We start from the raw sequence: 13,039 nt of genomic DNA on the forward strand, positions 1-13,039 counted from the left end.
GAACTTGTTTAGCTCCAACTATTTTCTCAAATCATCTCCCAAAGCCATAAAGCCTGGCTCTACAAACATCTGTTTGCCTAATCTAACGCGGCTGGAGTTGAGTTAAAGTTTAACGGAGCTTAGAGTTCAAACAAGTTATTAAAGCAGCTATTGTATCCCATTAGTTTGTCCACAGCGTCCCCCTAGAGTTCAGTACAGCTTCCGGCGGAAGTAGCAAGTGATTACCTCCCCTGCTGTAGTTGGGGCAGAGACCAACGTAGACAGTGTTCTTGTGTGGAAACTTTAATTGAGTTTTATCCAGCTTCAATCAAGACGAGGGTAAGGACTGTTGGCGAGGGGTTTTGAAATATTTGACGGACGCACGCGGGGGTGGGGGGGGGGGGTTTGGCGTGTGGGTTGTGTTGATGAATACTCGATAAGGTTGAGCGGGTTGGAGTGAGGCAATGCCATGTCGTAAGGGTTGGCTTGAGTGGGATTTAAAGGTGGCTGTGTCTGGCGAGATCGGTAGAACGTCTGACGTGTTGTGGGTGTTGAGGATATTCTTCACTGCTAGGGGTCGTGGGTTCGAACCCAAGATTTACAAACTTTGTGTGTGTGTGTGGTTAAGTGTCATGTGTCAGTAGATTTGGGTGCCACTAATGTCACGTGGTAGAATCACGTGGTTTTCCTGATACTTTTGGTGATGTCACTCAGGTAACGTTAGGTTAAAGACAGGTAAGTGCTATTCATTGAATTGGGTTATGGGCCTTTCTTTCATTAACGGCCTGTTTCTACTGTCTCATTGAGTTGGGTTACGGGCCTTTCTTTCATTAACGGCCTGTCCTGCTGTCTTTAGCTGTCCGGCCATAGTTAACTTTGCCTTGTTGGCAAATAAAAACTATAGCGATTGGGTAGACAGTTCTGTCCCAATATGGTGCATCCATCTGTTCCTGTTTAGGTGCACTGCCAAATTTAATTGCACCTTTCAAGTTAAGTAGCACAGTCAAATATATTGCACCGTACAATTTAGGTGTATTTAGATGCACTGTTGAAGCTATGCAAATTCTAGTGCATCGTCAATGTAGGTGCATTTAAGTGCACTGCTGGAACGTGTCACGTCGTCACCCCCACTTACACCGACGTGTCACGCCGTCACCCCCGTCACCCCCACTTACACCGACGTGTCACGCCGTCACCCCCGTCACCCCCACTTACACCGCAGAAGACTAACTACCAACATCTCGCCCGTCCAAAATAGCTCAGTAATTATCTCTGTTAATATAACTCTTTAAAAATATTCTTTGATATCCCTTCATAAACAATGGCTTATTTCCCTTCTGAAGGGCTCGGTTGCCATGACAACCGTGACGTCACATTCACCGCCACGGATTTCCCTCATTGACAGGACTTTTATTGTCTAAGGCGTTTTTCTTTGTGGCTTATTGTTAGGTTTTTTAAAAAAAGAATAGATTGAAAAAATTCTGATTAAAAAAAATTATTTGACCTTTTCTCAGCTATCCAGAGTAAGATTATTGACAGAGATAATCTAAAAAGTTTTTAATCAAAAAGTCATTATTTGTGTTATTATTCGGCGCCACGCTGTTTCAAACATAAGGAGATTTGAGTCACGTGGTTTATGATTATCCAATCGGATGGTGGACATGGGAACTGTTGGAAATAAATAATGACAATTCATGTCGGTGTTCTGTGTTCGAATCCCGGAGGCTCCGGTAGAAATATGTTTGAACAACCCAGGAAGTTCAAGGCCAAAATGGATTAGCAGACGTGAAAATGGTACCAGCAGACGATCACGAATAAAGTCGTGGGTCAAGCAAGTGAGGGAAATGTAGGTCGTAAATATCCAGAGTTTCTTCCAGGCATCTCTTCGGGGGGAAGGTCCCCCCCCCCCGAAGAAAGTCTACCGCCCCCCCCCCCCCCCGGACGAAATGAAATTTCGAAAATTTCAAGTGCCCCCCCCCCCCCGAGGAAAAAAGTCTGGAAGAAACACTGTAAATATCGTGGCAGAAAATAATAGTAATAAAAATAGGACAACTTAGTCAAATAGTTAAATAAGTCAACTACGTCATATAAAAAATAGGACTAACACGTCAACTAGTAAAATAAGTCATGAACCTAATTTTAAAAAAAATAAGACACTTACGTCACATATATAAATAACAGGTCAAGTACGACATAAAATATAGGACAACAACGTGAAATTAAAAAACATGTAAACAAGTCGTCGACGTAATAAAACAAATTGTCACATATGAAAAACAGTTCAAGGACGTCTTATGAAAATTGTTGGCAACTACGTCATATAGAAAAACAGGTCACTTACGTCATCTTAAATATAGGGCAACTTCGTCAAATACAAAAGATAGGTCACTTACGTCATACAACAAAATAAGACAACTACGTCAAATAGAAAAAGCCGACTATAGAAAGCTCAGTGTAAACCAGAGGCGTAGCGATGGGGGCGAGGGGGGGGGGGGGGCATATGTCCCCGGGCGCCTACCTTAGGAGGCGCCAAAATGGGTTGTAAAAACAAATTAAAATGTCAATTTAGCTGCATTTTTGCAGTTTGAGGGAGGGGGGGGGGGTCAAAACCAAAGTTTGAGGAGGGGGGGTGTAAATCGAAAAGTTGAGGGGGTGCAAATTGAAAATTTGCTCCCGATGGGGCGCCAAATTTAATGTTTGTCCCCGGGCGCCGGGAAGGGTCGCTACACCTCTGGTGTAAACACACGTCCCACTCAACATGGAGACGGCCATTTAAAACTTGTGCTAGTCGGATGTTAGAATTTTGTATGACCCGAGGCATCTCGGTTACATCTCTGTTGGCTAGACGGTCGGTTACATCTCTGTAGGCGTGACGGTGCCATTGTTCAGGAGATTTACGGTAATTTACAAATTTAGAATTAAATTACAGCACCCTTTCATTCCCCTCCCCCACCCTCCTCTCTCCCCTCCCCCACCCTCCTATCTCCCCTCCCCCACCCTCCTATCTCCCCTCCCCCACCCTTCATTCCACCCCCTCCCCCTACTCAAGCTCCAGACTTGGTAGCCATTAGACTAGGCCACATGCAGCCCAGTAGCAGACGACAGAATATAACGATGCCTGTTAATAAACCACCCAAAGAACCTGTCTGGGGGTGGGGGCGGGAGGGGGTGGGCTCCACCGGAAGTGAAGATGGAGTCTTTATTTTAAGATGTCGATGGTGGAATGTAATACAAATGTTAAAAGGTCAGAGGTCATTTCCGGAGCGGCCCCGGCAAATTGGTCTGATGTCACGTGATTTTAATGAGGAGTTTAGTACAGGTCTGACGCGAGCCGGCGTCGTTGTCTGACTCCTGTAGCAATCGACGCTTCAATCAAACTCCAATTTTCGTCTCGAGTTGGGTGTATCGAATTATCAAAATAGATTTTGTTAGTGGGGATTTTAAAAATAGTTATAATGAGCCACCCAAAGTAGTAATTAGTCTACATTTTTAGGGATATCCACGTCAGAGGTCATTGACCCCCTTCTCTCCACGGTCCCCTGCGGTTGTCGGTGTAAATAAACGATTTACTTTTGTAATGGACCCAAACCCCTGTAAGATCTCTTCACCTTTTTATATGACCCCCAGACCTATCTTTTTATGACCCCATACTTCCTCTTTTATGACCCCATACTTCCTCTTGTATGACCCCATACTTCCACTTGTATGACCCCATACTTCCACTTGTATGACCCCATACTTTCACTTGTATGACCCCATACTTTCACTTGTATGACCCCATACTTTCTCTTGTATGACCCCATACTTTCTCTTGTATGACCCCATACTTCCACTTGTATGACCCCATACTTCCACTTGTATGACCCCATACTTTCACTTGTATGACCCCATACTTTCTCTTGTATGACCCCATACTTTCTCTTGTATGACCCCATACTTCCACTTGTATGACCCCATACTTTCTCTTGTATGACCCCATACTTCCACTTGTATGACCCCATACTTTCTCTTGTATGACCCCATACTTTCACTTGTATGACCCCATACCTCCTCTTGTATGACCCCATACTTTCTCTTGTATGACCCCAAACTTTCTCTTGTATGACCCCATACTTTCTCTTGTATGACCCCATACTTTCTCTTGTATGACTCCATACTTTCACTTGTATGACCCCAAACTTTCTCTTGTATGACCCCATACTTTCTCTTGTATGACCCCATACTTTCTCTTGTATGACTCCATACTTTCACTTGTATGACCCCAAACTTTCTCTTGTATGACCCCACGCATATGACCCCATACTTCCTCTTCTATGACCCCAAGCCTCTTATTGTATGTCCCTCCCCCTCCCACTCCACCACATTATCTCTGCCACAAATATCTGCCACATAACAACCCAATCATCATGTATTACCTCCCCTGAACTAATCAGTCAATGACGAGTACAAGCCCTTGTTTGACGGCTCGGGAAAAGACTAGAGATGAAAGCTGCGTGCTAAGCGTCTCAGTGGAGACATGTCTTAAGACGTTTCTGTCTTCTTGGCACTTTCCTCTGTCTTCACGAGACTTTTCTGTCTTATTTGTATCTTTTCTGTCCTCTGTCTTCATAAGAATTTTGACTGCCATTTTTCGTCATGGTACTGTTTCATTCATGTATTTATCAGACTTTTCCTGTAATCATTCTGCACGAGACTTCATTGACATATGTCTTCATAAGTTTTGATGCGGTGTGTCTTTGTAACATATTTGTGTCATCTATATACTACTAAAAGTCAACTTTGTTTACATGTTTGAATATTTATTTGTTTGCCTGATCGAAAATTGTGATATGTTCGACTCTATCTGGAAAGCTGTAAAATGGTATGCAGGTAGAGAATAATTTTTTAATGCAGACAGACTGTTGATCACAAATTTATTTAAAGACGTTAATTAATTTATTGATTTATTCATAGTTAAATTAACCGTATTTTTTTAAAAATGTTAATACTTTGAATAAACTTTGTGGGGATAGTGACGTCCCTTGATGTGTTTACATTTTTGGTACAATAAAAATGGCGGACCCCATCATAGACTTTGTGGCCCATTCAAAAGTTTAACGCGTTACAAAGCTAATTTTCTGCCGGCTATAACTTAAACAATACGTCCTTTTGCTGTATTTATTACGTTCCAACACTTATATCAATTTTCAACTGTCTTTTTCATTTAGTTTTACGATAAATTTCTCTAGATCTAAAGATCAGCTATCGAAGGAAATTTATGAATCTAGCCTAGATCTAGATCTAGATCTAGATCTAGCCTAGATGTAGGTCACTAGATTCAATGTAAATTCTACATCTAGAATCTATTTCAGGCCTTAATTATTTTATATAAATCTTTGTTTGGCTTATTTAAGATAAAATTTAATTTGAAAGTTAGTACTACTAGACTTATTTTTAGATCTAGATCTAGAATCTATACGCGTAAATCAAGTTGCATAAGGAGACACATAGTATAGTATAAAAATTCACTTGTGACGTCACGAGTAAATAGCTAAAATGGTAGCGTAGTCAGCTCTCATGCAGGAGGCACGGGTTCTAGACCAATATGTCAATGAAATTTTTTTTTTCAATTTTTTTTTTTAGATGTGAATGATAACGTTGCCTATCTGAACTTGGCAAGATACAGGGCAGGTGAAGTAGAGTTCATCTGTTTCTTTGTCCTAAGCATATGAAAGGATAGTGTGGTCAGATACATGCTCGGCTGGAATTGTTTTTTAAACGATAAAAACATGTTGTCTGAGACTTGGCAGGACACTGGGCAGGTGAAGTAGAGTTGAGTAGGTCACCTGTGACGTCAGTTTATGAAGGGATAGTCCGAAATCGGTGTTTTCGGTGTTTTTAAAAGATAAAAAACATATATTTGAATGTGGGGTCTGTTTTTTGTGACGATAAGTGACACTGCAGTAGCGTACCGAGGAGGGGGGGGGGGGACGGTAGGGGAGGGGAGGCGGGGGGGGGGGAAGGGGAGGCGGGGGTGGGGAGGGGGAAGGGAGGGGGGACATATGTTGGGGCGCCAAAATGGTTTGGAAAAATAAATTGATAGGTTGAGGGGGGTTCAAATCGAAAGTTTGAGTGGGGGGGGGGGGGAATTGCACATCAAAAGTTTGAGGGGGGGGGGGGGGTTCAAATCGAAAACTTTGTCCCCGGGCGCCGGGAAGGGTCGCTATGCCTCTGAGTGACAGACGTGATGTTTTTTGATGGATGACCCCCGAAACCCACAGTTATCCAACGGATGACGGGTATTCTAGTTTGTCTTTACAAATCGGGTTGCCACAACCATACAACCACCGCCATTTGTTCACCAGCTGATGTTGTAAGAGATTCATTTAACCCTGAAGTCTCAAGTTTTGGACCCTGAGCACAATCTGTAAGATGTCCATGAGTTCACCCAGCTCAAATGGGTACCTTAATCGAGTTAGGGAAAGTAAAGGCTGCTATGTGTAGAATTGACAACTCCTATATGGCCACAGAAACTGGTGAACTCTACTTCATCTGACCCATTGACTGTTGGATCCGAACGTTTTTTAACACGCCATACAGTTAAACATTTACTGGAAATCTTCAAATTAAAAAAAAAAATTATGCCAATTTAATTTTGTATTAAAAAAAATGCAAGTTCATAATTACTTAATTATACCATTTCTATAGCTGATGTCGGTCTAGCTAGCATACAAGCTTTGTACTCGCTGTATTTGTGGATGCCGTCTTTAAAGACTCAATAGTTAATGGGCTTAAGTCACAGTTGCTAAAGTCACAGCAACCAAAGCTACAGCAATAAATACTGGGAACCTCAGCCGTAGAAGTAAAAGTCGCGAGGACTAAAGAAATAGCAACATCATTCACAAAATAAAAATCTCAGCAACAGATGTATAAAAAAAAATATTTGTAGGAAAAATAAAATTCCACATTTAAAAAAAAAAGTTTATTTTAATTGATGAGCTAATTAATTAAAGTTTATTACATTCAATAAGACCCACAAACGTGCCGACCGATCAATAATTCTAGCTTTACAAAACACGACAGCATTCAATTATCTACTCTCTCTTGTTGAACAACCGCCGTGACGTTTATTGATGGCTTTTGTATAGCACCACATTTATGGTGTTAGTTTTCTTCCTGGTGTCACATCTCGTTGTAGTCACGTGCCCAAGCCAAATCTCGTTGTCACGTGCCCAAGCCAAATCTCGTAGTCTCGTGTCAAAGCCAAATCTCGTTGAAGTCTCGTATTCAAACCATATCATATTCTGCTCATCAAACCTCGTTATAGTTTCATGATCTACAAACTTACATAAAGACTTTATTAAAGTGTTACGCTTAAATGTTTTTTAGAAAAAAAACAAAAATATTTTTTTCACTTTACACCAAAGCCGAAGTAGAGCCCGACTCCCAGATTTAACTGCCTGTAGACATCTGCCAGCACTGGCCGTCGTGACGTCACACCATGAGAAGTTTTTGTTCCAACAGTTTCATTGTTTCTATTGGATCTTTGTTAACACGTGACTTCAGTAAAATTACTCGCGCATGACATCTACACAATGCTTAAATATTGGAAGGTGGGGGGGGGGGGGGGGGGTAATAGTCGCCTATTACAAGTGAAGTTTTAATTATTTCACCCCCGGCGATGTTAGTTCTGATCAATGTTCTGCTTTGTATGTGTGTGATGGGAGATGTATGTCTATAATGGATGTGCGTGTGTGTTATGTATGTGTGTGTATGTGATGGATGTGGGTGTGTGTATGTGATGCGTGATGTATGTGTGTGTATGTGATGTATGTGTGTGTATGTGATGGATGTGGGTGTGTGTGATGTATGTGTGTGTGTGTGATGGATGTGGGTGTGTGTGTGTGTGATGTATGTGTGTGTATGTGATGTATGTGTGTGTATGTGATGGATTGTGTGTATGTGATGTATGTGTGTGTATGTGATGTATGTGTGTGTATGTGATGTATGTGTGTGTATGTGATGGATGTGCATGTGTGTGTGTGATGGATGTGGGTGTATGTGATGGATGTGGGTGTGTGTGTATGTGATGTATGTGTGTGTATGTGATGTATGTGTGTGTATGTGATGTATGTGTGTGTATGTGATGTATGTGTGTGTATGTGATGGATGTGCATGTGTGTGTGTGATGTATGTGTGTGTATGTGATGGATGTGTGTGTATGTGATGTATGTGTGTGTATGTGATGTATGTGTGTGTATGTGATGGATGTGCGTGTGTGTGTGTGATGTATGTGTGTGTATGTGATGTATGTGTGTGTATGTGATGGATGTGCATGTGTGTGTGTGATGTATGTGTGTGTATGTGATGGATGTGTGTGTATGTGATGTATGTGTGTGTATGTGATGTATGTGTGTGTATGTGATGGATGTGCGTGTGTGTGTGTGATGTATGTGTGTGTATGTGATGTATGTGTGTGTATGTGATGGATGTGCATGTGTGTGTGTGATGTATGTGTGTGTATGTGATGGATGTGTGTGTATGTGATGTATGTGTGTGTATGTGATGTATGTGTGTGTATGTGATGGATGTGCGTGTGTGTGTGTGATGTATGTGTGTGTATGTGATGTATGTGTGTGTATGTGATGGATGTGTGTGTATGTGATGTATGTGTGTGTATGTGATGGATGTGCGTGTGTGTGTGTGATGTATGTGTGTGTATGTGATGTATGTGTGTGTATGTGATGGATGTGCGTGTGTGTGTGTGATGTATATGCGTGTGTGTGATGTATATGCGTGTATGTGATTTATGTGCGTATAATATGATGTATGTGCGTATAATATAATGTAGGCCAATTAAACGAGTGTTGATTATTTATACATTGTACTTGATGTACGCGACGACGTGGTGGAATGGTAGAGCGTTCGGCTACCATCCCGAAGGTCTCGAGTTCAGATCTCGGGACTGTTTGACCTCTCTGAGTCCGCCCAGCTTTTGTGGGTACCTGGGGAAAAGTAAAGGCGGCTGACCACACCACCCCTTCATATACAGAAATCAAGAAACTTAAACTCTACTTCATCTGCCATACGGATGTTTATGTGTAAAAGGGGAGTTTCACATTACGTGATGCTATACATGTATGACATCCTAAAATGTGAAGCAAATGTCGGTTTAGATGGCGTGTGTTCACTTTAATGAAGCAAAAGGGGTTTAAATGACGTATGCTAATTTTAAGCTGCTCAAAATGACCAGTTCCTTAATTATTGACGTCACCACTCCACGTTAGATACCAAAAATGGAAATAATTTAATGAATTTCGTTTCGTTACATTAGCTTGAAACTTTTAACTCTCACAGACCGCGCTGTTTACTTTGGGATCGTGTAAAATAAAAACTGGAAAATTTCTACAAAATAAACATCAAACCCAGTATGGTTTTAATGGAACGAATTTTGATTGATTTTTTATTTCTAGTTGTCATTAAGGGGATTAAAATAGTCCAATAGAAAATAGGAGAACCAAAGTGTGGAAAGCGTGGCAAGTCCCATTCTGGTTTTAAAAACAACAACCTTTGAAGTGTGAAACTAATTAAAGTAATATTTTAAGGGTCGTAGCAAGGCTTATGTCTATAGAATTAAAAGATAATAATAAAACCCTCACCCTCCCCCCCCCCCACTAGTATATTCTCTTATCTATCACATAGTTTAGGGGATGGTCTTTATGGCAACACTATTGGGACTTTTACAACATAATGTACCCTGTATGGTCTTTTGCTGGTTTCAATGTGACTGGTACAGTCCATGGTGTCACTACTGGTACAGTCGATGATGTCATCTACTGGTACAGTCCGTTATGTCATCTACTGGTACAGTCTGTGATGTCACTACTGGTACAGTAACCCACTGGTACAGTCGGTGAAGCCATTACTGCTCCAGTCGGTGATGTCACTACTGGTACAGTCCGTGATGTCACTACTGGTACAGTCCGTGATGTGACTACTGGTACAGTCGATGATGTCATCTACTGGTACAGTCTGTGATGTCACTACTTGTACAGCCGATGATGTCACTACTGGTACAGTCCGTGATGTCACTACTGGTACAGTCGGTGATGTCATCTACTGGTACAGTCTGTGATGTCACTACTGGTACAGCCGATGATGTCACTACTGGTACAGTCCGTGATGTCACTACTGGTACAGTCGGTGATGTCATCTACTGGTACAGTCGATGACGTCACCCACTGGTACAGTCGATGATGTCACTACTGATACAGTCGGTGATGTCATCTACTGGTACAGTCCATGATGTCACCACTGGTACAGTCGATGATGTCACCCACTGGTACAGTCCATGATGTCATCTACTGGTACAGTCCATGATGTCACCACTGGTACAGTCCGTGATGTCACTACTGGTACAGTCGATGATGTAACTACTGGTACAGTCGATGATGTCACTACTGGTACAGTCGATGATATCACTACTGGTACAGCCGATGATGTAACTACTGGTACAGTCCGTGATGTCACCCTTCTGGCCCCGAGACTGCCTACGATTGTCCGTTAAATGGTGTCACGTGTTCGTACCACCTGACATTTTCGTCACAACTGACAACACTAAGCGATTTCTCGAAGCACTAATCACATTGATGACTCGTTCGCGGTGCAAACAGTTTCTGTGTAAACAGAGCAGAGTTTCTTCCAGGCATCTCTTCGGGGGGGCTTTGCCCCCCCGAAAATTTTTTACCGCCCCCCCCGAACGAAATGAAATTTATATAATTTATATAGAAAATATATACTTTTAACAGTGTCCGCCCCCCCGAAGAAAGTTTACCGCCCCCCCGAAGATTTCAAGTGCCCCCCCGGAGAAAAAAGTCTGGAAGAAACACTGAAACAGAGTATGAAATCTCTACCTTCAAAAAAAATCCTACTAGAAACTGTTCAGCATAATAGAACACCATTGTTGAAACTTGAATACAAAACTAGAATTCACTGGCCGCCATTATTATATGATACTCTAGTCCAGGGGTCTCCAAACTACGGCCCACGGGCCGCATGCGGCCCGCGAGGTCTTCTCATCCGGCCCTCGGAGATGTTTTTGTCTATGGCAAAAAGTTTGTTGGAGGTGGCTGAGAAAAAAATCAAAAGAAACTGAAAATGTAGCATTGGGTGCAAATACCATTGAAGCAAATGTTGCCTAGCAAATGACCTCCTAAAGACAAGTTCAAAGTAAGGCGGGTGGGTACTTGAAATTTGTATGTATATATATATATATATATATATATATATATATATATATATATATATATATATATATATATATATATATATATATATATATATATTTATATATATATATATATATATATATTCCGTTGGGGGGGGGGGGGTAGGGCTCGCCACCACGAAGAGATGCCTGGAAGAAACTCTGGCCCCAGAACTAATGTTTGATAGTTAGTGCGGCCCTCGGGCTGAGAAGTTTGGAGACCCCTGCTCTAGTCTAAAACTAACACACGATACTCAAGAATTAATTATAACTCGCGAACAAATCAAATGTTACCCCAGATAAAATCTAGGACAAAATCTAGGACGAAATCAAGGATAAAATTAAGGACAAATTTAGGGTAAAATCAAGGATAAAATCATCAAGGACAAAATCAAGGACAAAATCTAGGAAAAAAACATAAAAACATAAAACACTAAAAAAACAAAACGCGTAGGTGTTCTACTTCCTAATTAAATTGTTCTAAAAACTTTTATTTATCCCACCTTAGATACCACCTTCAAAATCTGTCTCTAAATTCAAACGATCACTCCTACGACAGCCCTTTAGCACTACTCCACCCCACCCCCGCACACAGCACCAACTGTCACCAAGCCTCCACGCCCACGCCTCCCCCTACAGCTAGAAGCCCTACAACATCACCACCCACACAAAAAAAAAAAAAAAAAAAAAATCACACCCACCCGTCCCTGTCGTCTGCTGTAAGAAACGGAACAATCCGCTAATTCCCCTTTCAACAAGTTCATTATCCGAGTTCTTACATGAACACTCTCTCAGAGACGGGTTCAGTTGCCAGGATTAAAAGCAGTGAACAAAGAAATCTGGCAAGCTGTGACCGAGATTAGCAGTGTCAAAAACCTTTTGAAGGGTCTGATTGGCTGATTGGGTTGATGATTTTTTTTTCTATGGAACTATTTTTACTCGCTCGTCGGCCATTTTCTATAGAACGTTGGAGTTTTGACGCTGGGTATTAATGGCGGTATATATATATATATATATATATATACATATATATATATATATATATATATATATATATATATATATATATATATAGGGGGGGGAGGGTCCGAAAAAATCGACTATTGTGGACGCGTGTGGACTGGGTGGAGGGGGGGGGGGTGTGTCTAAGATCGCAAATTTTTGTGAACGTCATAAATGGATGACACCTATGTGTGTGTCTTCTATACGGTTTGCATGTGTGTTTATTGTTGTATGTGGTTGTGCGTATGCAATGCAGTATTGCAGATAGTCTTGTGTATTGCGTATCACTGTATGTTTGTTTTACAATGTGTGTATGTTTGCGTTACTGTGTGTGTTTGTGTTACTGTGTGTGTGTGTGGTTGTGCTATTGTATGTGTGTTTGTGTTTGCGTTTCTATGTGCGTGTGTGTTTATTTTAACCCCTATAAATCAGTAACACCCCCCATCCCATCCCCCTCCATTTTTTCCAGGTGACCTGACCGGAAGCCGCCATGACTGGAGAGTGTGAGAACACCGGAAGTGAGTGCACGGAGGACAGCAACACGGTGGCAGCTGCGTCAAGTAAGATGCGCACTGGCTCTGGTTATTTTCTCCACAAAAGGAGAGACATTTTTTGTCTAAAACGAATGTCATGTAGGGCTACATGTAGCCTAGATTTAGGGCTACAGGCCAAGTACTTGAAACAGTCAAACCCGCGAATCTAAGATCAGGACTGTTGTTTGCTAATATGTATAGGTGACGTAGAGTTCCATCGCTACTTGTATCATTCTATTCGATTAGCAGACCCACTATATCACTCAAATTCCAACTTCGA

At 41.6% G+C, this 13,039-nt stretch overlaps 1 protein-coding gene across 1 annotated transcript in view; it reads left to right on the top strand.

The window, feature by feature from the left end:
- The window catches only part of LOC131946035 (uncharacterized), a 43,659-nt gene that overhangs the window by 14,809 nt on the left and 15,811 nt on the right, over nucleotides 1-13,039 (top strand). Inside the window, exon 2 of the mRNA XM_059306663.1 lies at nucleotides 12,696-12,786. Within this exon, the coding sequence (XP_059162646.1) occupies nucleotides 12,717-12,786 (70 nt within the window). The 5' untranslated portion in view covers nucleotides 12,696-12,716. The remainder of the gene's footprint in view (nucleotides 1-12,695; nucleotides 12,787-13,039) is intronic.

Source organism: Physella acuta, unplaced genomic scaffold (assembly GCF_028476545.2).
Source record: "Physella acuta isolate Inbredline_101_S28 unplaced genomic scaffold, ASM2847654v3 ptg000543l, whole genome shotgun sequence".
NCBI lineage: Eukaryota > Metazoa > Mollusca > Gastropoda > Physidae > Physella > Physella acuta.